This window comes from Molothrus aeneus, chromosome 1, assembly GCF_037042795.1.
Source record: "Molothrus aeneus isolate 106 chromosome 1, BPBGC_Maene_1.0, whole genome shotgun sequence".
Taxonomy (NCBI): Eukaryota; Metazoa; Chordata; class Aves; order Passeriformes; family Icteridae; genus Molothrus; species Molothrus aeneus.
Window position 1 is genome coordinate 79,441,390 of NC_089646.1, and position 27,753 is coordinate 79,469,142.

At 34.9% G+C, this 27,753-nt stretch overlaps 1 protein-coding gene across 1 annotated transcript in view; it reads left to right on the forward strand.

Moving 5' to 3' along the window:
- Window positions 1–26,204, forward strand: part of DNAH5 (dynein axonemal heavy chain 5) — a 115,589-nt gene extending 89,385 nt beyond the window's left edge. The window contains exons 61-79 of the mRNA XM_066559747.1: window positions 54–191; window positions 776–911; window positions 2,338–2,654; window positions 3,890–4,045; window positions 4,480–4,662; window positions 9,939–10,182; window positions 11,209–11,323; window positions 11,781–11,971; window positions 12,810–12,931; window positions 13,672–13,821; window positions 15,458–15,703; window positions 16,964–17,183; window positions 17,793–17,998; window positions 18,755–18,958; window positions 19,568–19,783; window positions 20,607–20,819; window positions 22,220–22,372; window positions 24,116–24,347; window positions 25,735–26,204. Of these exons, the coding sequence (XP_066415844.1) occupies window positions 54–191; window positions 776–911; window positions 2,338–2,654; window positions 3,890–4,045; window positions 4,480–4,662; window positions 9,939–10,182; window positions 11,209–11,323; window positions 11,781–11,971; window positions 12,810–12,931; window positions 13,672–13,821; window positions 15,458–15,703; window positions 16,964–17,183; window positions 17,793–17,998; window positions 18,755–18,958; window positions 19,568–19,783; window positions 20,607–20,819; window positions 22,220–22,372; window positions 24,116–24,347; window positions 25,735–25,886 (3,594 nt within the window). The 3' untranslated portion in view covers window positions 25,887–26,204. The remainder of the gene's footprint in view (window positions 1–53; window positions 192–775; window positions 912–2,337; window positions 2,655–3,889; window positions 4,046–4,479; window positions 4,663–9,938; window positions 10,183–11,208; window positions 11,324–11,780; window positions 11,972–12,809; window positions 12,932–13,671; window positions 13,822–15,457; window positions 15,704–16,963; window positions 17,184–17,792; window positions 17,999–18,754; window positions 18,959–19,567; window positions 19,784–20,606; window positions 20,820–22,219; window positions 22,373–24,115; window positions 24,348–25,734) is intronic.
- The last annotated feature ends 1,549 nt before the right edge of the window (window positions 26,205–27,753 follow it).

Here is a 27,753-nt window from a genome sequence, read left to right on the forward strand (position 1 = left end):
TACTTTGAAATTCTCTGTGTATGAATACACTTCTCTGTTTTTATTCTCCATAGGCTAATTTAGCAATTCAGGAGAAACGCCTAACCAGTGCTATGCTGGATCTGCAGAAAGCTCAAGAAGAACTGGGAGCCAAGCAAGAAGAATTAGATATTGTGCAGGCAGAGTATGAAAATGCAATGAGAGAAAAGCAGGTGAACTGCTCTTCACAGAAAAGAAGTTTCTACTCTTGCTTTAAGGAACACTTAATATGTTCATTCAATTTCACTATTATTCCTCATTGATGGACAGCAGATAAGAGATAGATCATACTTGAATACTGCCTCTTTGCTTTCTACCACTCTCCTTTGCCTCTGATCCTCTCCCCTCTTCCCTCCCCCCCCATCAAAAATTATTTTATTTGTATTCTTTATTCAGTGCCCACTACTGTAACTTCAAGTTCCACGTATGCTATATGTGTATACTGTATTTGAAATTCTGAGTGGAATTCCTCAGAATGAATAAGTATCAAGAATTTTACATACTATTCAACAACTGCACCAAAATAAAAGTTAAGAACAGAAATATTAAAAAGAAATATTGAGTCGTGTTTCTGGGAGATGTTGATAGTTTGTCCTGATATATTTTTTCCATCTCACTTTCCTCTGCATGGTGATAGAGATGTTTAAGAATACATTTCTAACCTGTTGTTTATCTACTGGTTTAATGAGGTGTAGAGATTTTTTCTGGCCTATCAGATATATGACTGTAAACAATTTCTTTTGCTGGTTTTCTCTAGACTTTGCTGGAAGATGCTGAGCGTTGCCGACATAAAATGCAAACTGCCTCAAGTCTTATAAGTGGTTTAGCCGGTGAAAAAGAGAGGTGGACAGAACAGAGTAAAGAGTTTGCCATGCAAACCAAGAGGTTGGTTGGTAAGTTTTTATCCAAACCTTTGATTTTGGAATCAAGTTGTTTGAATTATGATTAGTGAAACTGGAAACATTTGAAACATCAAACATCAACCTTTGTATCTTAGATCCCTGTTTCAAAAATGAACGTAATTGTTTTAATTTCCTTGCTAAAGCCCTGTTAGATGAAAAATAGATATAACGCTAAAGTTCATATTTAAAAATAAAAGAGAATGGATGCTGTGAATGTGGTGACACTAAAATTTTAACTTGACTGATATTTGTAGATAACAATCCAAAGAGAGTAATGTGTTAGCAAGCGCCAATAAAATGTGTATGACTGAGAATATATATTGAGGTGAGGAAGACTGATACTCAGGCACTGACATTTATATGTAGAAATCAATATTTTTAACTGCAGTTACTAATGTTCATAAGAATTTGCTTGTTAGAAGGTCATTATTATTTTTTAAATTTGCACTTGTAAACTAAAGTACTTTGTAATAAATAATTGCTTCATTAGTTAAATCAATAAATGAAATTTATCTCATTTACTGTGGGCTGAACTTTCTTCTCTGCTTTTTACCTTGAAAGGCTGCAAAAAGCAGCTGTGTTGTATGGATTGTGTTATAGTAACTAAGTCATGTTTTATTTACTGCTATAATATATACATGTGTATTAACTTATTAAAAATCTGGGATACCTTCCCCACAGATTCATCCTATTTATTTTATAGATAACTTGAAGTGTCCAAAAATACTAGGGCTCAGTATAAAAGTTATGATATCTTCTCCAGTTTGAATTTTGCAATCTTATTTCAGAGGTACAAAACCCCCTCAAACTATGGTGTCATGAAATTTAGGGGGAAAATTTTGAAACTGAACAGGATATTAAAAGTTGTCACACTTAATACCTCCGTAATGATGTCTCTGACAGTTTTTATTACCAGTACTCATCACTGTAATTGATTTACAGTAATTTAATTGAATTAGTACTTAGAAGGAGTTCCACCCCACACCCCACCAACACCCCCCCCCTCCAGTTGTTTAAGCCTGTTTCCATGAATGCACAAGGAAATGATGGAACTAAAAGTTCATTACTAAGTCCTCTCTGCCATGTCCTGCTTGTACAGGATCTGGTGTTTGGAATAGTGTTACATGTGTGTTGAATTGACCTAAACAAGCTGCCAGATGCTGATGTCTTGATTCCTACAATTGCATAGTAAGAACAAAGTAAATGTGGCCTCTACTGAAATGTACCATTGTCATGCCATGCAGTGAGCCTTGGAAAAAAGATTGATTTGCCTTCTTTATGGGTCAAAGTGTGTTCTTCAGTTACCAGCCAAAACATGTAGCAACTAGTGAAGGAAACAGCTTGTTCATTAATAGAATTGGCAAAGTTTTAATGCTTTGTTTTGTGGTTTTTTTTTTTCCTCCTTTTTCTCTTTGAGGTGACGTACTCTTGGCTACAGCTTTTCTGTCCTATTCTGGTCCTTTTAACCAAGAGTTCCGCAGTCTGCTGTTAAATGACTGGCAAAAGGAAATGAAAAGCCGAAAAATTCCTTTCCGTAACAACTTGAACCTCATAGAAATGCTGGCTGATGCTCCAACTATCAGTGAATGGAACCTGCAAGGATTGCCAAACGACGACTTGTCCATACAGAATGGAATCATTGTCACTAAAGCATCTCGTTATCCTTTATTAATTGATCCGCAAACACAGGGTAAAATTTGGATTAAAAATAAGGAAGGAAGAAATGACCTTCAGGTAATAGAAATGCCTGTGCTTTCATAATCCATAAAAGCTCTTAGCATTGATTTGCCTAATGCTTAGGAAATGACATTTATACAAAAAGTCTGGTTTGAATATAAAGAATATCTCAGATATATTTTAGTGGATTTGAGATTTAACTAGAGGTGGAAGTGTATCCTTTGGCGCCAGTGAGTCCATTTGTTTAATGAATTAATTTTAATGGAACATAAACTTTGGAAAATAGGCTGGATGGGCAAGGCCTGGTAATAAACATGTTTTCAGAATAATGTAAGTGTTAGGAAAAAAACCCACCAACTAGTTGATCAATACAATTTCATGTAAGTGCTTATAAATGAAAAATCACAGCGAGATATTTTTTCTTCTTTAAATCAGAAATTACTGTTAATTTTTGTTGTCTTAGTATGGATGTCAGCTGCTAAGTGCTCTGCAAATATACAGGGAAGATGTAGTGCTACAAAGTATAGTCTGAGGCAAGATACACAAATTCAATTCAAACAAGAAAATGTGAGGAATTAATGCAATTATGATTACACCAATAAACCAACTTAAAAAAAATTCCCTAAAATCCATAAAAGTAGTTTGAGGTGTGATAATAGAGTAGCTCTGTGAATATAACTACCACTTTCATGCGGATTATTATCTAGGTGTGGAAATCTTTAATGGTTGCTTAGTTATGATAAAAATGGTTATTAGTTTGTTTACAGCTTTATTAAAGTCTAAGCTGAATGTGCTCTTTGAACATGTTGAAAATCCCAGTTATAGTGGGGACTATTTAAAGCAAAGGCTTATTAAGGTCCTGTTCCATATAAACCTCTAATTTTAAAGGGTGAAAAAAACCACAGAAAAATACTTATCTTGGAATCGACCCTGCTGCAGTTTGACTTGGAGATGTTATCCAAGATAAAATTGAAGGTGCTAAAAGGTTCCTGTGAATTTTTCCTGTGAAATTCTTGAGTAGTTGCACTCATAGGATATCAAAATTGAAAGTGCTTAGCACTGCTTTGCTTCTACCTTGGCAGCTAAAAAATAGAACTTTGCATTCCATGAGCTCTGGTAACAGCGTAGGCTGATTTTACCTTTCCTGGAGCTCACAATCTTTGTATTAATACTAGTCTACTCACAGTTTCATTGCTTTTGGCAGTACTTTAAAGAAAATGAAATAATTTATAAATATCAAACTAAAAAAAAGATTGGTAAAAGGGCATAAGGTATTGCATTTCTGTTTTCAGATCACTTCTTTGAATCACAAGTATTTTAGAAACCACTTAGAAGACAGCCTTTCTTTGGGAAGACCTCTTTTAGTAGAAGATGTTGGAGAAGAGCTGGACCCAGCACTTGACAATGTTTTGGAAAGAAATATCATTAAAACAGGTTCAGCCAACAAGGTAAAAATAAAACAAGTGAGCAAACATATGGAAATTCCCCTTTCCTCCCTTCCCCTCCAAACAACCTCTCCTTAGCAAAATAACTCCTAATAAATATAGGACTGTAAAAAATTAAACTCATTTAAACTTGATTAATGCTAATGAAATAAAAAATAAGGTAGGGTTTAAGTTCACAAATGTTTTATATATTTAATGCATAGAGTTCCTTATTTCTTTGCTTATGACAATTTTTAGAAGTTGAAATAATTTTTGAATGGGCCATTTAAGGTGGTCCTTGACTGGTCTCAACAAATTGTTTGCATTAGATGTATGATTTAAAACTGGATTTTTATGCCTTTAAGCAGAAAAATGTAACCTTTTTTCCTATATGCAATCTCAAAAAGTGTTTATTGGCTCTTAATATTTCAAGACTTGTTTTTAAAATTTTTCTTGAGGTCAAAGTTGGTGATAAGGAAGTGGATGTTATGAGTGGGTTCAGACTTTACATTACTACAAAACTGCCAAATCCATGTTACTCTCCTGAAATTAGTGCTCAAACCTCCATCATTGACTTTACTGTAACCATGAAAGGTCTTGAAAATCAACTCTTAGGCAGAGTCCTTCTCACAGAGAAGCAGGTAAAAGAATTTATTGTATCTCTTTTCCTGTCTGTATTTCTTACATTACCTGTAGAATGTTTTACTTTAATTTATTACTCTCTATTCCCATATTGCTGGGTAACTTTCTGGCTCTCTCTATTGTGATTGTTCTTAATATAACCTATTTGTAATGATTTAAAAAGTGGCACAGAAGCAATTGACTCATTCATGTGGAAGTTTCTCTGTTTCTTTATTGTTGCAACTGTACTGTATTAACCTTATTTTTCCTGCCTCAATGAGTTATAACCTCATGAGAATGGCCTGTGAAAAGCAAAAGGACCTGAAATCAAAACTGATGTTCTGTCTACAAACCCTGGAGCTCATGACAACATAACCTAATGCAAAGAATTCAGACTTAGTTACTTCCTTGCTCCAAGGGAAGATGCGCTACCTACTGACATACCTTTTGACATTGCAGATATATTAGTTGAGGAAGTCCAGGTTCAAGACGCCAGTCCCAATCAAGCTGCAGTTCTGGAGGGAGGCTGATTGGTACCTTTTAAACTATGGAACAGCTAATCCCTGTAGCTATAAGGTCAGGCAATGTTCATGTCATAAGAAACACTATGCACTTATGACTGTGCATTTATTGGTGTATTTACTGAGATTTTGGCAATAGTTCCAGTTTACCTTCACTAGAGAGGAATGACAGAAATATCTTTGTTTCCTTATTGTGGCATCTGTTGAGGTTCTACCATCCTTCCAACACCTCCCTCTGCCCCACCAGCGTAAGATTTTTCTTGTTAATAGACTCAGTTATCTTGTTCACATTGAGTAGTTGCATTTCATTCCCAAACAGTGCATGGATCTCATGAGAGAAATCACACTCAATCTGTTAAGGTCTGTTTTTTGTCAGACAGCTTCATTGCACCATCAGCTTCTCTTCAACCACTGACAGCTTGTCAACCCACTCTGTAATGAAATTATCACTGTCTATCTAAAACAAGCTGTGATGTGTATATTCACAAAGCCTTATGCCAAAATTCACTTCTTGGGCCTTGAAATACAGTACATTCCTCCAGGAGACAGTTTATCAAATTCCTCCAGTCATTGCTGTTGCTGTATGCTTGCTTGGAGGACACAGAAAAGGGAGGAGCTTGACTTTTCTCAGAGGAGTCAAGAAGTAGATGGAGAAGTAACACTCAGGTTGGAGCATGAAGAATTCTGATTAGATATTAGGGGAAAAAATAATTACACTGAGAGTGGTCAAACCCAGGAGCAGATTAATCAAGGATTTTGTGGAATTTCTGTTCTTGGGAGGGTGCAAGCTTCACTTGGACATTGCCCTGAGCAACCAAGCTGTTTAGGTCTGAGCAGAGGTTGAATTAGGTAATTTCTGTAGTTGCCTTCCAAATTAAAACTATTCTACTATTCAATGGCCTCTTTGTCACTAAGTGGGAATGTCTAATAAATGGACATAGTGTGCTTTCTCTACCAGCTTCTCAGAGTGTTATACTCACTACTGTTTTGTTTGAAACTACCGGGGAATATTTCCTCTAGATAAATTACAAGTGGACCACTTAACAGGCAGGGGAACTTCTACAGAATATACTTACCATGTTGCAGTTTTCTTGGCCTCTGTTTATACACCTTGTGGTTCAAGGTTTCCTGAGGAGTCAATTTGAATACATCACACCATCCAAACACTTTCCTATGATGTCTAATGATGCATCTTTGGGAATTTGGGGTTTTCTCACATAAGTGTCTGGATTCTTACTACCTTCTGTGGCCTTTGGTAGGAGAGTGGTGGAATTATTTTACTGTGAGACAGTTTGCCAAATGATTTGAGCGGTATGACTGCTTGGTGATATCCAGTGTTACAATGTATGTGTGGAATTTCTGTCCCAGAAAGGGAAGAGAGTATTTATCTGAAATCAGAGTTCTTCAAGATTTTTATGCACATTTCTATCCTTCTTCCCATTCTACCATGTCTTATATGGTTCTGGTCTTAGAATGCATGCGGTTTAGACCTCCAGCAAGAAATGGGAGTGTTTACAGCATGGTATTTAAAGTTTCTGCAAAGTCTCTCTGTTGTCTGCTATGCCCACTAAAAGAATCTTTGTCACATATATCTCACAGAATTAACTGTTTACTGATAGGAACACTGGTACTGATTTCTTATTTTCCACCAGAATGTTAAACCAGTTGCAAGATACAAGTGAAGCATAAGGTCAGGGGCAGCTGGTATATCTGTATAAATTTGTTTCTACTATATTTCTTGGAATAATAGGATTCGAAAGATTTGATATATGTCTGAAGGTAGTATAACTTATGATATTCTAATGATATCATTATTTTGATAAATTGGCTGTTATGTAATTTGACAAAAAAACTTGTTTATTTAGTGTCATAGGTAAGTCAGATTAGTAGTGGAGTTATAATATTCAGTAATTCTTTATGGCTTTTTGAACTTTTGCATTCATTTATCAAGACTTTTGCTGGAAAAAAGCTCAACTTTTGTAAGGAATAGTTGATGCAAATTCTTTACTTGTGAATCACTTTGTGACAGGATGATATAAGCTATGTAGCAGCTTTCATTTTTTATGAATATTAACAAGAAATAGCATTCTTTGGTACAGTTGGTAAAGTGTCATCTGCTTGTGAAAGGAACTCCATAAAACTGGATTTGAAATAGCCTCTGGTGCAAGTTCCTTGAATTTATGTATGTGGTAACTTGGCTTATTTTTTCTGCATCCTTAGTGCTATGACTGGAAATTTTTCAAGATATGAAGAAAACTTTCAACTGTTTACACTTTTTGATCTGCAAAAAGCATTTTAAGAGCTTAATAGACAAATTTTTTTTCATTAAGGTTTTCATCTAGGGTTGCTTCATTTTAGCTTGGTAACTATTTCCAACTTATTTCTCAGGCTCTTCATGTGAGGAGAATTGCTTTCTGTTTTTATGAAGCATTGAAGTCTAAACTATGTTTAAATTTTCTAACTGAGCTCAGCAAAATATGCAATTTAATTTGGTGCAGTATGTTAATTATGATATTTAATTGGATGATAACTTTCTTTCAATGCTATTCTTTAGGGAAAAGTTTCTGCTTCATCAAACTTGCATGAAAAAATGCTTCATGAAACTGTTACCTGTTTTTCTTCAGTTCCACAAAGCAGCAGTTGATTGAAATGCAGATAACTGTAGTTTTCTTGTGTATTTTCATCAGTTTTTGCCAGAATCTTTTTAATAAGTTATGTTGTATTTGCATTATTCTAAAATAATTGTCCCACTAAATATTTTCTACCTGATGATGATTATGATGTTTCAATATACCAAGAAAAAACTCTAAATCTGATAATAATAAGATGATTCTTCTTTATTGTCGGGTTCGGCTGTCTGTCTCTGCCCCGACACGGGTAGAGTGGTTCTTGGGTGGCACGCGTTTCAAAGGACGAGTCTGGACTCTTCAGCTTTTCGGTCTTCAGATTGTTTATTGTTTCTTATCTACAAAATTTTCTGTCTGCCCAACAGAGGTCTGATCTGCAAGCAGTCACAGGCACTCTCTGACCACCCACGGGGCGGTCATGTCTTTTTATACTAAAATATACGTACATAATATTTACCTTTATTTTCCAATGCTTTTCACCCATGTTAGCAAGTGCACCTTCACCATAAACCAATCTCCAAGTGCCAACATCACCACAGGAGATGGAGGACAAGAAGAAGAAAGAAGAAGGACGAGACATGCCCTGATCCCTCCATCTTGTCTCCATAACCCCCCTGTACCAAAAACCTTAAAGTCTATATTTCACCCTCTAAATGTGTCCCTTTTACACCCTTCACTCTAAAGTGATTCTCATGTCCTCAAACTCTTGTTACTTCTGTGGATGGATCAAAATCAAGCCACCAAACACTCTTGGCAACATTCCAGGATTTTCGAGACCCCCCCAAGGGTTCTCCTGGCATCTCTGGACATCGGGAACGATGTGCTGAGATCCCACACTTTATTTCCTTTTTAAGGTCAAAGGGCATTCTTTAAAACAAATAATTGCTTGAATTAGGAATATAGGAGGAGAATGTAGGTTGAGAAGACCAGAAGTTTAGAATGTGGAAAAAATAAAAAAAAAACCTGAAAAGTTACAAATGTTTTTCAAAGCTGTATAAATGGAGCCTACTCAAATAGGGGACTAAAACATTTTCTTAAGCCTTGATAAGGGTTCAGGTGCTATATGAGAGGTCATGTATTTCTTAGTGTTGTCCCTATTTCTCTGGAATATTAGCAGGCAGTAAGCAACACGGAAATGGACTTGACAATGACAGAGTGAACACGGAACTTCCAAGTTTGGAGAGACATTGTTAAAATTATTCAGACTTTTGTAAACTTTGTGAAGTATTTATCTAGACAGCAAATATTTCTACCAACTGACTCACTTACTGTTCATTTGTAAGATTCATGTTGACCTTCTCTTACAAAAACCTCTTAACCCATTCTCTCTCTTTTCTTTCTTTTTACTTCACTGTACTGAAATATTTGGTTATATTTTAGTAAAGGATTTTTATCTCTCAGAGACTAATTTATATTAAGTTTTTAAAGGTTGATTTTAAGAATGAACTGAAAGGACTGTTATAGCTGAAAAATATTTTTCTAGAGATTTCAAATAGCTGTTTTTTTAATGTAAAACTCTTGATTAACAGTTATCCATCTTCTATATTTGGGCACTGGAAAAGAATCTAGGCACATAAACCACCCAGATTATATTACTAAATGTCTAAAATAAATAATTCTAGTGAAGTAACTCATACTTTCTTAATCAATGAAGCATTTTAGTGAGAGGCTGAAATTATCCCTGTTTGATGGAGGAATACTGGCACTTCTTAAAATATCTGATGCTTGATTTGATGACTAAGCATAGCTATTGAGACTAAGTTTTCAATATGGCAATTGTAAAGCAAGGCATAAATAAGGATAAGATTACATGGAGGGGAATTAAATCCTATGTCTGGAATGGTGTTTGCTTTTTTCTTTTCTGAAACAGAAGGCAAACAATTGTGAACTTGTTGTTCTTTTAGGGCATTATACAAGCATCTTCCATAATATTTGTAGAAATTATTTGTTAATGCCTACTTATGTAGCAGGTTCAGATTCTGGCAATATATCTTGTGTTAGAAGTACCACCGGAATTCTTTCCTCAAATTAATTCAGTTAGTCTTGACCTACACTGTTTTAGTAGGATGGGTGTTTTTTAAACTAATTTTTTTATTATTATTTTTGATTGCTCTTCTGTTTCCCAAATATTACTATGAAATCCAACAGGAATTAGAGAAAGAAAGAACTGATCTTATTGAAGACGTGACTTTGAACAAAAGGAGGATTAAAGACCTAGAAGATAACCTTTTATTTCGACTTACAAGCACTAAGAGTTCTCTGGCAGATGATGAGACTCTACTAATTGTATTGAGTAACACTAAGAAGACTGCTGAAGAAGTAACACAGAAACTGCAAACTTCTGCTGAAACTGAAGTACAGATCAATTCAGCCCGCGAAGAGTACAGACCTGGTGAGTGAAGGTAGTCAGAGAAGACAAATAACTAGACTTTATTTTTAAAACATCAATACTTAGAGTAAGAGAAATTGGGGATGAGATCAGGAAGAGCAAAATTGGTGGGAGAGATCTGTGTTTTCCTGTAAGTAAAATGTATCCAGGAGATGTCCTGTTGAGATATAATGGAGAAAATAGTCAATGTTATGCCTCATGTGGAATTTACAAAATTGAGTGAATTGTTCTCTTTGTAGACTTCCCATTGCTCTATAAACAAGCATATCAGTCATTAGGGTGTTTAGGTAAGTATATGTTTGAGTTCAACATGTTGACATTCTTTTACAGAGCTTATATAACATTAAGTACTCTCTATATCTGTTCTGATGAATACTTCACTGTTTATCCTTTGGTTCTTATAGTCAACAAATTTCATAAGTCTTTTAACTGACAGGTAAAAATGTGAGAAAAACAGGGGAAAAAAATAGCTTTCTGTAATTGCCTGCAATCTACGAAATGTGTAGATGGGACAGTTAGTGTACCAGAAACATTGCAGATTTTGTAAAACCTTTGCATTTAAAACTGAATGACTACAGAAAAGAAGTTAAATCAGTGCTGGGTAAGTTAAATCAATATATATCAATATATAAATCAATATATAAATCAATAAATATAGCTCATTTGACTTTTATATGAGTCTTGTAAAAGTCTGTAAAAAGAAATTTGTTTGGATACTTAAACTATTTTAAACAGCCATAATTTTTATGTGTTCTGCTGATGATCTCAATATTGCAGATCTCCAAATATGCTTGTATTTGAAAACTGGACTTTACATAGTTTGCATTAATTACAGAAAATATTTTTTTCCCCTGATGTGTACATGAGGATGAAATGAATGATTTTATTATTTTTCCGGCAGTAAAGAATAGAGAACTCAAGGATCTTCAGTTTATCATTAGTGTTAAAATCAGTGTACATGTTTTGGAGAGTTAAATTTTTCTGCTCTGCATTTCTACTTTGAACAAATTTGTCTTTCTCACTCTTCAGTTGCAACTCGAGGTAGCATCTTGTACTTCCTTATCACTGAGATGAGCATGGTCAATGTCATGTATCAGACATCACTTCGACAGTTTTTGGGGCTCTTTGACCGCTCCCTAGCCAGGTAATTTAGCTAATGATAATTATAATTTGTATTTATCCCGTCCTGGAGGTGCCTGTAGTACAGTAAAGATTTATTGTAAACTAATATCAGAAAGAAGACTCTTGCTTCTTACAGTCCTGACCAGGAATTGTCAGCTTAAATACCCATAAAACTTTGTCAGCAAGGCAAAGACCCTTCTAATGTGCTTACAGTCCTTCAAAATTTATTATATAATTAAAACCCATTATACTGCATTGATTTTTAGCTGGGCCAAAACACTCAATTAGACAGGATTTTTTGTTGTTGCTGTTCCTTCAATCTGGAAGTTGTTGCCAGCTTGCTGTCTGATATTCTATTTGTGATCTATTATTTTTCATGTCCTGAAAATAGTGATCTATGGCTTTTTCCTTTTGCATAGTATTCCCTTTTATAAAGCCTAAGAAAATCAACTTTAAATTGTGGACCTTTCTTCTAACAGGTCTACCAAGAGCCCTATAACCAGCAAGAGGGTTACCAATATTATTGAACATATGACATATGAAGTATTCAAATATGCTGCCCGAGGACTCTATGAGGAGCACAAATTTCTTTTCACATTACTGCTTACTTTGAAGATTGATATACAAAGAAACAGAGTGAAGCATGAAGAATTTCTGACACTTATTAAAGGTGGGAACTATGAATAAATTATAAGGAAAGCACATTATTATTATAGGAAACGTATGTATTTGTATCTTCTAGCCAGCACGCTCCTTCCTTTTGCACATGAGAAACCAGTGAATTGTAAGAATACATGTTTATCATTCTGATCTGGTGACAGACAACATGGTATGGCAGTTCTAATTTATAGCAGCACAATGAATATTGATTAATATATCTTTGTAATCATGAGAATTTGAAAGGAATATTGTCTGCTGCTCAATTACCATCAGGTATGTGTTTAACTTAGAAAAAATTATTATTGTAGTAAACATGTTATAGCAACTGCAGCAAATAGGAGCAGAAAATGATGCTACCATTTTAAAAGAACATCAGAGTCTCAGCTGCATGTGACAAGGTCATGGTTTTGGTCTTAACTGCATACAAGTACTGAGTTCACTTAAAAGTTTGGATCAGTTTTGGATTAGCTTTTCAAGAGACTTAGTTTACAGGCAGCATTTATTTGTGGATTATATGTGTGAATTTTTCCATGTTGAATCTTCAGAATATATTTTCCCAAAAAGCCTTTATTTCCAGGCACATTGCAAAAAAAAAAAAAAGCCAGTAAAGCCTCAAAATAGAAATTGGTCAATACTTTTGTTTGGGGTACATAATATTAAAAAAATAATATAAACTAACCAAATTGCAAACTCAGCTTAATGAAATATGGCATGGTTTTGTAAGGTAGAAAACTCCTGTAATATCATGATTTAAAACCTGGATTATTATATTTGTTTTTTCCCTCTTATTTTGTTTATTTTTCTTTGTCTCTCCAACAGTACTGATAACTAATTTCAATTTCTTGCAGGTGGTGCTTCCCTAGACCTTAAAGCCTGTCCTCCTAAGCCGGCTAAATGGATTCTGGATATGACTTGGTTGAACTTGGTGGAGCTCAGTAAGCTTGAAGAATTTTCAGATATTCTTGATCAAGTACGTAAGAGCTTTTGAAAGTTGATCTCTTGTTTAACAAATAATTGCCTGGTAGCAGTCAAGCCATATGGTGGAAACTGATTTATTTTATGGAAGAGAAAAAAAAGTGACAGCAGATAGCCACAGTTATGGCTCTGACTGCTTAGCAACCTACATTGATATAAAAACTCAACCACCCCCAGGAAAATAAGAAGAGTGTAGAATGTTCACACTTTATAAAATTGTAATATTTTTGGATTGGGATTCAACTTGCCGTTACCCAATTAATACATTACAACTTTATTCTGGTTATTCTTTCTTACACTATGTTTTATGATGCTTCTTCCAGTATTTCTCTGGTTACATGGAATAAACGTCAGGGAGAAGGTACATGTTCCACATGCTCTCTCATGTGGAGAGCAATTATATACTTGCTGTTCTCAAAGCTATGTCTGTGTCTAGCTATCCATATTCTGACACAGCTATACTGTTATATCAGACTATAATATACTGATTAGTAGCTCCTGTTTTCAGAATATGAATACTCCAGGGTGCTGCATTCTACAATAGCATGCTTATAATCTGAAATTTTTCCTGTAATTTTCAATAGCCTTATTAAATCTGTGGAAGAATATCTCTAAACTAATGTCTGGGTGTGCATTTCATGTCTCTGACTCTCATTAAAATTTTGTGACTTAGTGGCACTGCAAATATGACTTGTCTCTTTAGTGATATTTGCTTCTTTGATTGTATAATTGCAGATTTCCAGAGAAGAGAAACAGTGGAAAGTCTGGTTTGATAGTAAGAATCCTGAGGAAGAATTGATTCCTAGTGGCTATGGTCAATCTCTGGACTCCTTCAGACATCTTCTTCTTATCAGATCTTGGTGTCCTGACAGGACCATAGCTCAGGTATATTTATATAGCTTAGAATGGTCCATTTAGGTATCACTAGAGTAATAGTTATCAGATTGCAACTTTGTGCTATCTTATATAATGGTAAACACCTTTTTGTAATGGACCTTTATGTTGTATTATCTGAAATTCTTTTCAGACCATTTATGTATTTGTTACAAGGGCAGTGATAAAATCATTATTCCAATATATTGAACAAATATTATCCACTCTGGTGGATATTATCCACTGTGGTGATTTCTGCTGGAATCATATGTGTTTATCCAGATCTGCTTTATTAGTTCAGAAGATACTTTTGGCTGTTCTTCCTTACTCACTAGAATTTTAGAAGTGTCCCCATGTTAGACTGAAGTAAAAAAATATTTTAATGAACTAGACCAGCTGAGGGAAAACCGAAAACGATTTAATTGAGAAACTATTTCTTGCATGGAAGAATTAGAACCACTTTAGAAATATCTTTAATAAAGTCAGCTCAAAGCTCTCAATTTAAAGACATCTATTAAAAAATTACAGAGCTGAAGTTTATTAAATAGACCTTTTTTAAAGAAAAATAATCTTCTAGGAGCCTATTTTTAACTTTTATGTTCTTCTCCAGTACAAAAGAACAAAAAAATGATAAAGTTATTGGCAATTCAGAGCAATTAATGATGACTTTCTGAAATTGGAATGCATCACTTGAAGTGTGGTATTAATTTTTATTGATGCATATCTTTAGACATTGTGATTGGATTCAGAGAAAATCTCACCAGTTATTGGTGTAACTTCAGTCAATAGGTTAAGCAGTACTGTATAAAAAATATCTCTATGATGTCTGCTATGCGTCTGAAAGACATAAGATTAGTTCCTCTCTGCTGTTAATGGGGCAAGGTAAACTTTCATCTTTTGATGGTTTTATGAAAACTGATACTTTATCAAATGTTTAATGCTCTATGTCTTTTGTCTCTGAGAGGTAACCCAGAGGTATTGAAGTGAAGATTTATCTAAGGCAAGAGCTGTGTGGGGTGAAAGAGTACCAGAAAGATCATCTCAGACTGTTTGAAAGAGCCTTTTCTATTTCTTTGTGAAAAAGAACAATAATCTAGAATTTTTAAAGATAAATAAAGAAGGGATAAGAGATGGTTTTTACCTGGTCCTTTGGATTGTCCACTTAGTGATAGTTATTTTAATCATTACTACTGTTAATTCATTGCTTACTTAACTGTGGAGGTGAGAAAGCCTTAAGAGTTTGAAGCCCCTCTTTAGTCCTTTTCTCCTATTTTTCTAGATTTTGATGCTAAGAGTTACACTATCTAATGGAGATATCCTTAAATCATTAAAAAATTTCTAAATTTTTAGAGAAGTTATTATTTTTATTATACTCTAATTATAGTTATTATATAAAACAATGCATGCAGATATATGTAATATAATAATTATTAAAAAAAATTAACTGGCTGTATAAGGCTATAAGAAATAACACCTTCAAAGACAGTATGGTGTGTTGACATCTAAAAATAACTTGTGTATTTTTATTTTTGATATAAATTTTTTGCCACCTTTGGTATTCAGTTGAATTTTTGGTAGCATTTACACTGGGAAGAAAGCATTATAAAATGGTTAGGTCACAAGTTAAATTTACCCTTTTTTAATATAGGCAAGAAAATATATCACTGACACTATGGGGGAAAAATATGCAGAGGGAGTCATCTTGGACTTGGAGAAAACATGGGAAGAGTCAGATCCACGTACTCCCCTCATATGCTTTCTTTCCATGGGCTCTGATCCTACGGACTCAATTATTGCTTTGGGAAAAAGACTGAAGACAGAAACGTGTTGTGTTTCCATGGGCCAGGGGCAAGGAATCCATGCTCGTAAACTTCTACAGCAGACAATGGCTCATGTAAGCAACAAAAATCTGAATTTTTTTCTCTCTGTATTAAACACTTAGAAATAAAAATCCTGCCATGAGATAATGTAGTTTGGTGGGTAGTTAATGCTGATGCAAACCCCTACATTTATTTATATAAGAGTCCTAAGCAAGAGAACTGTATTTTCACACTCCTTCAATTTGCCACAACAAGCTTCTTGATACTGTGCAGATGCTTTTCATTGAAAATGAGTGCTTTTCATGTAAAATGGAGTTTCTATAGTTGATTGCAGACTGATGAACATAGTTGAATCGATTCTTTTGGTTTTTGGTTATATTACCAGTAAATATTCTTCTGTAGGCATTTCAGATTATATTTTCAGTTTTTTATTTTTAGTAATATAGATGTATTTTGTTAATTGAAGAAAATGAATTCCAAATATGCTATTGATAGGTATATAAACTTGAGAAAAACAAGGTAGTATAGCAAGTTATTTCATATTGCTGTAGTCTGAATTTGGACTTGTGAGGAACAGCCTGGTAGCTCAGGCATTTTACAGGAAGAGGAATTATATGAGAAAGGTGAGATGTTCCAATTTGACATGATTTGCACATCAGGTGATACTACTGCTCTGCCTGCTGATGTAAAAATACTGCTCTTACTCTTCTGTGCTATGAGCTTCTTTTTATAACCTGTTTTAGTTCTGCTTCAGATTCTTGTTAACTTCTCATAAGGAACTAATTGATCAATCAAATGGGAAGAAACCCATTCAAAAAGATGGGAAAAGAACAGCTTTTGTTTAGTTAAGAGAAATGCAGTTACATTCCCTCACTGTCTCACAAGCCCTCTTAGGGAAGAGGTATGTGAGATGCCTATATGAGAAATAAGGTAATTCATATAAGAAAGTTTGACTGCTATTGATTGAGAGCAGTAGATTAGTTCTGTAGGCTTATTTGGTTATTTTCCAAGCCTGGGACACTTGTGAGGAACAAGGTTTAGCAGGTTGCTCTATGGAGCTACTCCTGCGCTCCCTTATGTAAGTCAAAATTTATCAGTTTCTATCAGCACTGTAGTCATGACAAGGTATGTTTTAAATGTATTGAAATGGAAAAGGTAGAGACTATTTGAAAAGACCAGATGAGACAAGTAGGAACCACTTGTTCAGGTAAAAAAAACCAAATAAGCTAACACCATCTTCAGAAGAAACAGCCCAAAGCTTAACTCCCCTCAAGGAGTGATTTCAGTTTTTGAACAACATTGATAACTTTTAAAATTCTGTTGTTTGAAACTAGGGAGGTTGGGCACTTCTGCAAAACTGCCACCTTGGACTTGACTTTCTGGATGAGTTAATGGACACTGTAATAGAGACAGAGACTGTCCATGAAAGCTTTAGGCTGTGGATGACAACTGACATTCACAAACAATTCCCCATCACCCTTCTTCAAATGTCGATTAAGTTTACCAATGAACCACCACAAGGGCTCAGAGCTGGACTAAAGAGAACATACAGTGGTGAGTGCTAGAATGGTAATGATTTAAAATTAAATTTTGGACTGTGTTGCTATTGTGTGGTCATGTTAAACTGGTAGTAAATATAAGCCAATATGAGGAACTGTTCACAATGATGCAAGGCACATCTTAGTTTTTTGTTTTGAAAATTAAGATGATTTGCTGATGTTCTGTTGTCAGAATTAATTGGATAACAAAACAGGGAATGCCTTTTCTTTTCTCACATGTTGGCTTCTAGTATCTCAGTTCAAAGTGTTTTACTTTTTAATATTCTGTCTTTTGGCAGAAAAATGATATGGTTGGCTATCAAGTGCTCTTTACACTACATAAAATAAAGGACAAAAGATTCTCTGCAGAAAGCAACTTGATGTGAATTCAACTATTAGTAAATTGTGGTTTTTTCCCCCTGAAGTTTACTCTTTTAATTTGTACAATTTAATAACATGCTATAAACTGTCTCCAGCACAGAACACTTTGTGGGACAATAATTTACCCTTGGGAGAGGCAGAGAGCCAAGCGACTATCTCTAGAGTGATATTTTAGCACTGGTTTGAAGTAATTTTGAAAAAGACAATTACAGTGATTTTCATAAAGCCCATTTGCAATCAATAGGTGTCAGCCAGGATTTATTAGATGCCAGTAAAATGGTGCAATGGAAACCACTGTTGTATGCTGTAGCCTTTCTGCACTCCACCGTTCAGGAAAGACGCAAGTTTGGCTCTCTGGGTTGGAATATTCCCTATGAGTTTAATCAAGCTGATTTCAATGCTACAGTGCAGTTCGTTCAAAACCACTTGAATCGCATGGATACCAAGAAGGTAATTAATGATTTTGTGGGAAAGGTGGATTAAGATGATGGATCTTTCTAGTAGTGGAATGTATGTAGGTCCTTCCTAATAACTGAACTACAGGAGTGATTTTAACTTATTGTTTTTCCAAAAATATTCAATATTTCAAGTATATCTGTCTCTACAGAAGTAGACTTAGACTTCTAATCCAGTGCATGTTTAATTTCTGTATTAACCTCTACATTAAAAAAAAAAAGCCTTTCCATCCATCTCAGAAATATAAACCTTAGCAGTATCGACCTTCTTTTCAATTCTAATTAAGTCAATTAATTAAAAAGGGATATTTAAAATACTATTTTGTTTAAATCTATTTCAAGTAAAAATAAGCTTTGCCCCCCCCCACCTAACTTTGCAGCATGAAGAAATCAAAAGTTGTTTTAAATGATTATACAAGAATGTCTCCTGTGTTTCTCACTTTCATATTGTCAGTTGTCATAAAGAGAGGTCTGTGGCAGAGCAATTTGCAGTTGGCATTTTAAGTGAAAGGAGAATTCAAATATATCTGTAACCTTGCTATCTTCAAGATGCTCTTGAATTTGTTGGTGAATTCTATTTTGAGAAATCCTTGCAGGTGTTGTGGGAATGCAAGACTATAATGAAAAAGTAATAGGAAAGTAACGTTCTTTCAAATGGGACAGACATGGTACATCAGCTGTTTTTACTAAGGCAGGTCTAAGTAAATAAGAAGGGGATTAGCTGAAGTCAGTGCTTTCTGCTTGGTTTTAGGGGATCTCTTGGAGTACTGTTTGTTACATGATAGGTGAGATCCAGTATGGTGGTCGTGTGACAGATGACTTTGACAAAAGACTCATGAACACCTTTGTAAAGATTTGGTTCAGTGAAAACACATTCAGTCAGGAATTCAGCTTCTACAAAGGATACAGCATACCCAAATGTACTGTGGTGGATCAATACCTTCAGTACATACAGGTTGGTAAATGAAAGCTAATCACTTGTTTCTCATAAGCTCCTGATTCCCTATAATTTTTCTCTTTTTTTTCTGTGTACCTGTGTTTTGTCTTTCATTCACAGATTTTTAAACTGATTTCTAGCAGTTTGCGCATCTATTAGTGACAACTAATTATCAATGTTATCATCTTCATGACAGTAATATATATTTTCTTTTTCATGCGTTTTGCTTCTGGGACATACCTAAGGGCACAAAGTTATTAAAGAGGGCAAAGAATGGAGTCCAGACATTGGGTACAACACCTTTGAAATGAAAGGTCTAGATATATGAGAGTAAAATTTTTTTATTAATATAGCGTATAGTTGTTAAAACACAATTTGTTTGGTGTGATTTGGCCTGGGGCATGACAAATAGACCGCAGCAAGTTATTTGGCATAAGGCTATTTGAAGAAATCTAGCTTGTTACTTAACAGTAATCATGTTTTTTTTTTTCCTGTTTTTTATTTGGTTTTGTTGTGTGTTGAGTTTTATGGGGTTTTTTTTGTTTGGGGATTTTTTTGTTTGGAATTTTTTTTTAATGATTAGCTTTTAAATCTCCAGTTGTACTCTTTTTCTATTTTACTATGTAGAGCCTTCCTGCTTATGACACACCAGAGGTGTTTGGTTTGCATCCCAATGCAGATATCACCTACCAAAGTAAAGTTTCCAGAGATGTATTGGACACCATCCTCAGTATTCAGCCTAAAGATAGTTCTGGTGGAAAAGGTGAAACTCGAGAGGCAGTTGTAGCCAGACTGGCTGATGATATGCTGGAAAAACTTCCTGCTGATTATGTACCATTTGAAGTGAGTTAATGAAATTCTGGCAAAAACATTTGCTCCATCTTGCCTTTTATGGATTAAAAAACCCCAAACCAACAAACCCAAAACCCCAAAAACTTTTCTAAAAGCATGTTTGAATTAATTCATGCAGACAATACTTTGTATTTTAAAGAAGTGTGGCCAAGCTATTAATGTTTATAATGAAGTCATTAAATGTGTGCTGAAGTGCTTTTGTAAAAACTTTTTCAGAAATATTAAACCTGTTATTGCTTAAATTGTCATTTGCACTATGGGGGAGGTAGGATCATTAGCTTTTAACTGAAGTTGTTGACACTATAAAATTTCTAGTTATGTTAATGCAGCTGTTTATTTGTTACTTTAACACTTTTGATTAAAAATGTATCAGTGAGTTTGGTCGGAATACAAGACGGCCTGATATTGTGATAGTTCCCAGGCATTGCTGCTGTGTTGGAGCAAAGTAGCTGGGGCAATTACTCTTGATTGGTTTGTTCAAAAAGAACCTTGGAACTTCTTGTTGGAACTAAAGCTGAATTCTTTGAACAGCCTACCAGCTCTTTAAGTGGCATTAGCTCAAAGACTAAATAATGACTTGGACTGGAAACATAGCCAGTCTCAGCATCACAGATTTCTCTTGGAACAAATCCTGTGTTTGCTCACAGATAATTCCTGAGAGCTCACAGATAATTCAAGAGGGGTGCCAAACTGACCATTTAAGCTCATAAATAAATTGTTATGTCTCAAAGATCATATTGGGGCCTAACATTGACATAAATCCAATTTTGTTTTTTTCACTTCTATTGGAGGATCTTTGGTTTTCTACCAACAGGTAAAAGAAAGACTAAAGAACATGGGACCTTTTCAACCTATGCACATATTTTTGCGACAGGAGATAGAACAAATGCAGAGAGTTATTTCTTTAGTGAGAAGCACTCTGACTGATCTAAAACTTGCCATTGATGGGACAATAGTTATGAGTGAAAATCTGAGGGATGCTTTAGACTGCATGTATGATGGAAGGATTCCTGCTAGCTGGAAAAAGGTAGGTGTACATCACTTGTTCTGGAAAGAAATAAAAAAAGCTATTTCTGAAGACTAGATTAAACTGCTAGACTTAGAGTAAACATTTTTTTCAAACTATGTTTCAGAAATTTTAACCAGAACTGTGCAACTGCTGGAATAGATTTTGTGCTAAAATAAACATACTCAAAACAAGCCTTCTTTCATTTATGAAAATTGAAATGAATGTGAAGGATGCAGCTATGTGCCATTTTTACATATTGGCAGTATGAAAACCCAGAGAGAGGAGAGAAATTTAAAATGTGATGATGGATTTTTAAAATTAACACCCATATTAGTGACTAAGATGGTGTTATTTATTGGACATATATAATTATTGGACATCCTTTTCTGGGTTAAGTAGAGGTGGCCTGTCCATCTTTGACAAAATCAGCGCACTGTGAGTAATAGCCACATAATTGCAAAATAGTAGATGCTGGAAAGGACCTATGGAGACAGAGTAGTTTAATCACACTTTCTAAAGCAGGCTCAGTTAAATCAGATTTCCCAGGAGTCTTCAGAATCAGAGTGGTGCAACCCATTCTACTGTTTGATCACCTTCGCTGTAAAAATCAACCAACCACCAGCCAAACAAACAAAAAACTCCTTAAGTTGAAACAGAATTTCTGACATTACATCTTGTTCCCATTGCCTTCTCTCCAATTTCTGAAAAGGATCAGACTCCATCTTCTTCTCTCCTCCACACGAGATATAAACATATTTAAGCCTCCTTTAAGACTTCTCTTCTTCAAGCTAAACAATCCCAGCTCTCAGCCTCTCCCCACAGAAATTGTTTTCAGGGATAATTAGACCTGTTAACAGCAACTGATGGAAAGAATTTTTTTTTTTTAAAGAAAAAAGTGTTTGTTTTTTTGTTGTTGTTGTTTGCTTGTTTTGTTTCTACTGACAAAGTGTTTTCATGGTAGAAATCCTAGATGTAAACAGATGCTTCACAACTTCACAATACAGCTATATCTCCCCATAGACCAAGTTCAGCTTTCCTTAGGTTTTATTCAGAAGAATAAAAATGCAGAACAGTCTTACAGAAATTACGTTGTCTTGATATATTGACCTTGGAATTATAAAGACATGTATACAATTTTTCTTTTTAGCTTATACAGCTGTTTAACCTTGCAAAAATGTCATAAAATGGACAATTCCACAGAGAGCATTAAACATGTAAATGGTATAGTAGACATGAATTTAAACAGAGAAAGAATTTCCTTCAGGTTTCAGTGGGATGCAAAGTTTAAGCATCAGATTCAAGTTATGATAGATGATCTTCAAATATGCTTTGCTAATATTGTATTGTTTATTACTGTGGGAGGATGTAGCTTTTCTTGACATCAGTATGCTATTTTAAAATGTGTTTACTGTTTTTAGGTGTCTTGGCCTTCCAGTACACTTGGTTTCTGGTTTACTGAGCTTCTAGAAAGAAACCACCAGTTTTACAAGTGGATTTTTGAAAGTCGACCCAACTGTTTCTGGATGACAGGGTTTTTTAATCCTCAAGGATTTTTAACTGCAGTGAGACAGGTAAATTCTGTTTGAAGTCTTATTCTGCTTATTGTTTCACATACTTTTAAAAATAAAATGTATTGTCTGTTGAAGGATGAGTTTATACACATGGGAAAATGTGTGACTGTCTAACATTTCCTGAGTGAACTTCTCTCCCTTCACACGTACTTTGTTAGTATAACAACCACTAATGTGTTAAATTATGTGTCTTGTGTTGACCAAGGCCCAAATAAGTAGAGGCTACCTTACAACATTATTAAGGTAGACTAGAAAAATATTAAGTCTCATGTTTCCATTGCAATATCTCTGAGAATGGCCATTAAGCCCATGAATTTGCCTTCCCCTGCCCCCCCCTTTTGTTCTGTGTTCAGTACTTACCTGACTGGAGACTGGGCTGAAAAGCTATTCAGAATTAGTCTTACATTTCACTGCTGCTGTTCAGTAGCTGATTAAGTCTTTCTTCAGGAAGTGGGAAAGACTTTCCTTTATTAATGCATAGAAGTATGATATTTGATGTGTTTGCTAATATATGTATGTTGGCTGCTCAGCAACTTTTTTACATCAAAAGGAAACAATAAATGACTGTGTTGATCAGCATAAAGGGACATACTGGAGACAGTAAGCATCTGGAATGTGAAAAATTAAAAAAGAATACTCAGGTGAAAATACAATGGGACCTCAGGAAAATAAAAGCCCAGACTTTAGGAGAAGAGGATGAAGGTTTTTGATGTAGGAAAAGTATCCCCTCCTACTCTGAGGTCTGGGTAGTGTGATCTAAAATTTCAGGCATGTAGCCTTGGAATTATGTAACAAAATATTTCTTTTGTGTGAACAGTCCTAAACTGGGACTGTCTTTTGCATCCAAGCTCATGCAATGAGCTTGGATGCAAAAGACAGTCCCAGTTTACTAGCATGATCCAAAACAGTTGGAAACTACAGAATTTTCTGGTTCTGTAAAAAGGAACTGTGGACATGTAACAGCCTAATAGGCCAAGTAAATACCAAAGTGAGTTTCTGGGCTTTAATGTGAGAAAGAGAAAGATCCACAATGATCACTTAGCTATAAATCTTGAGTTCTTTTAGATCATCCATGTAACTGCAGTACAGGGCAAGCATTCTTTCCAATTATTTCAAAGAAAGATTTTTGAAGCCATTGGAAGACCAGGATGAAACTTGGGTTTGCCACTTATTTGCATGGCATAGTAAAGAACTGGGCAACTGAGAGTTGAGTGTTGTCCAGTGCATTAACTAACAGTTTTTTTTGCAGTCTCTTTACATAGCTTTATAGCTGAGTGAGTTTTTACTCATTAAGAATACAGTTACTGAAGAGTAGAGGTGCAGGAAAAAGGAAGGTAACCCCAGAAAATATGTTTCACTTACCACATGCAGGTAATGTTTTCTCATCTCATCAAATATGTGAAATTTTTGTGTTCACAAGAGCTGGCTACCATTGGCATTGGTTGTGCTACCAGTGGTTGTGTTACTTGGTATGGTTTTTAGATACTTTATATAATAGAAAGAAATTAAAATCAAGTATAGTGGCAAAAGTACTGAAAGCTTTCTTGTAGTGCCATGCCATCATTCCCTTAGAGAAAAGTCAGACTTCTGTGAACGCAGATATTGTAAAGGATTGGTGGGGTTTTTTTGTACTGAAGATGATATTTTATGGCCATAAAAATTTATTTCTAATAACTGCTGGGAAAAAGCAGTGAAATTTTCATGTGAAAATTTTATCACCTAACTTTTGTCTGGTTTGGGCAGGAAATAACGAGAGCTAACAAAGGATGGGCTCTTGACAGTGTAGTACTGTGCAACGAAGTCACTAAATGGATGAAGGATGATATCACAAGCCCTCCTTCAGAAGGTGTCTACGTGTATGGGCTGTATTTAGAAGGAGCTGGGTGGGACAGAAGAAACATGAGACTGACAGAATCTAAGCCCAAGGTGCTCTTCGAGTTGATGCCAGTTATAAGGATATATGCAGAGAATAACAGTAAGTAACAGTATTGTAAAGGATGTTATTTCCATTGAATTCAAAGTAATGTTTCATTTAACTGCATTGAAATCTTTTGGGCTTGTAGGGATTTCTTGAGGCTGTTGATATCATTGTATGCATAGCAAATGTGTTTCAATGGGGAGGACTCCCTAGACTTCCACTGAAGCAGACTTGCTTCATAATTGATAGCAGGCACTTTTCCTAATATTTAGATAGGTCTCTACACGTGGTCTTAATGGTGTTAAGAACTTTATAACAGGTAAGCTGTACATATTGACAATATATGTCCCAGACCTAAAATGCCATTTTTCTTATACATAAACTCTGTGATCTCTGTAGCCTCCATAATATAAATCTAAATAATCTTTCACTCATGCCAAAACTGAATGTAATTTTTATATATATATATATAAAATATACGTATGTGTGTATATACAGCATACAAGATACTCATGGATTATATACATACATACACACGCACATGTGTATACATATACAGGTATATATTGTGTTTATAGATAATATGTTTTTATATATATAAATATATATATACACGTAATATATATATCTGTATATTTATAAAAACTTTTTTATTTTCCTGGAAAAGTCTGATTTTGAGCTCATGGAAGCAAGCAAGATGTGGAGTAAGGTCGTGGGAGATGTTTTGTCTTTGAGGCAGTAAAGGAATGAAGGAAAGGAAAGTAAACTTATGGGGCTTAAGGACAGTGCTGTGAAAATGTGTAATTTGTCTTAATGTGATGAGTTTTTGCATATAGAATAGGACATGCTGTTGAATAGGGATGTAAAACAGACTAGAATAATCCACTGCGTGACATAAAATTGGAAAACTGTTGAAAAGCATCCCGCCTCTAAAAGCAAATCTTACTAACATGCTATTTTGTATAGCTAATGTTTTATAAAAGGTGTGATCAGCAGCCAAGATACTAAATAATGAATACAGAAGTACTGAGCATGACTTGACTACTGTTCTAATTCTGCAGTGAAGTAGTTGATGACTTGTACTCTCAAATACGAAATGTATTTCAAACCAAGTTTGAAAGTTACCAGGTCAAAAGCAGGGAAATTTTATTTTGGCATAATACATTGATAAGAAGTAATGTTCAGTGGGCAGATTGAACTAATAAGAGCACTAATTACTCTAGAGTGTCCATGTACATATATTGGTTTGCATCACTTCCTAGGTGCTCATGTTAAACTTAAAGAAATTTCAAACCATATATGTCCTTCAACTGGCAGTAGCAAATAGAAAGCAGAGTACTATTGAACTTGGGTTCAGTTTTCCATTTTCCTTATGACCAACCACTTAGGGCCCCATTTTTTCAACTTAGTTTAATTGCTCTTTATGTCTCTTCTGTCTTTTCAGCTGCAAAAGATCCACGTCTATATTCATGTCCAGTCTACAAAAAGAGCAGTCGAACAGACCTTAATTTCATTGCTGCTATGGATCTTAAAACCCGCCAGCCTCCAGAGCACTGGGTACTCCGTGGAGTAGCACTTCTCTGTGATGTCAAGTAATGCTAAAAAAAAAAGGTTTCCAGGAGTTCTTTTGTTCTTTTCTGATTTTCAATGCAAACATTATTATGTGGTTACATACACAGTGGAACACTTCTAAAAATATTATTTCTAAATCATAGACTCCATTATGATGTTTTTATAAAATTATTCTCAATAAACATATACAATAGGCTTATAAATGCTACATCTTATAGTGACATTAACTTTGGTGTCTTTGAAAAATCCTGACAAATATTTAGTGCTCCTATCACTTATGTGTGCATAAGCACTCCTCCTGTGTGCTTAATTTTACCTTGAATAAAGATTAATTGATTTGAACATTGTTACTTTTTGGTAGTAAAAATTGTATCAGAACTTACCTTCAAGAAGGTAAATGCAAAGCTAGTTTTTTGGGGGGGTTTTTTGTGTTTGTGTATCTATGGAAAACTAAGCCCTATTGCTCATTAATATTAGTTAAAATTCCTCAAGATTATGTTCCAAGATTTATTTCCTAGTTGATAGTTTGCTTGCTGTATAAATAAAGAAGGTAAGGCTGGAAAAATATCATGCTTTTTTCACTACTTGGACAACAAATTCATTGTGTTGCATAGGAAAACAAGCATCTGACAGCTGCCAAAATTTCTTACCATCTAGCTCAGGACTTATAAATATATAATGGATCAGAAGCAGTACATGAGAATGAATGGGTACTTTTTGTGTGCTACTATACCAGAGTTGAGTCTCTTGTCATCAGTGTTATTATTAGATGGGGCTTTCCCCTTCCCCTTCCCCTCCTTTTCCTTCTTCCTTTTTTTTAAAATGTCTCCGTTTTTTTTTGCTTATGTGCTGCAGCTTTATTGGTGGCTTACATAGAAAACCTTTAATGGAGGAATTAATCTTAAAAGAGAAATATTAGCAGGTCCATTTAATTGGACATTATGGGCCTCACACTTCAAGCACACTTATTTAATCATCAAAAAAACAATGTATTTTTGTTGCTGAGTTCAGGAGTTCATGTATCTTAGTGGTCCACTAACCATTCCCAAAGTTTGCTTGTTCAGAAGAGGAAGCAGAGAGAATTGGTATTCCTGCTGCATCTGTCATTCATAAAAGCTACAATGGAGAAACTGTTTTCAATTTTATGTCAAATCAATACAGGAGACTTCAACATTCATTTCCACAGTCAAATCACTTATAAAACTTAGGTGGAACATTGATTCTGTCAAACAAATTCTGATTGTAGCAGTCCTTCCCTGTCTGAATTAGTATGTTTTCTTTTAAATAACTCACAATGATATGAATGGAATAGTGAAAATCTTTTATAGGAAATACTTTTAATTTAGACTAGGCAATAAATTAAGTTAGAAGGGTTGAAGTGTTCTTCATCAAACCTCGAAGCACTGTGTTCCAATTTCCAGGAGATTTCCGGAAACTCTCTGGAGTTCTAACTTGCCACGGACTCGTGTCTTTCACCAAGACCTTCCTCTCTGAAGAAGATGAACATATTTCATCCTTGTGCAAGTCATTCATACTAAGAATTTCCAAGCCACATGCACTTCAAATACCTCTTTTCAAATGGGCATTTTTTGTACTATCATTACTGTAGATACAATGGATACATCAAACCCAATAGTAATTCAGTGAGGGGACTGTGCACATTTTTTTCAGAGTGTGATTTTCTATGAAAATAGCAAGGCAAAGAGTAGTTCCCACACTGGTGTTCCTAGTTATTTCAAAGACTGTTAGGTCAGTGGAACAATTGATATTGGCCATCACTGTTATTTCTGTTGTTTTAGCTTTCTTTTTGTAACAGTTTTGGCATCATCTCTTTAGGTGTCTGCAAAACCACCATCAGGGATGGAAAAATGAGGCAGGGGAAAGTTCAATG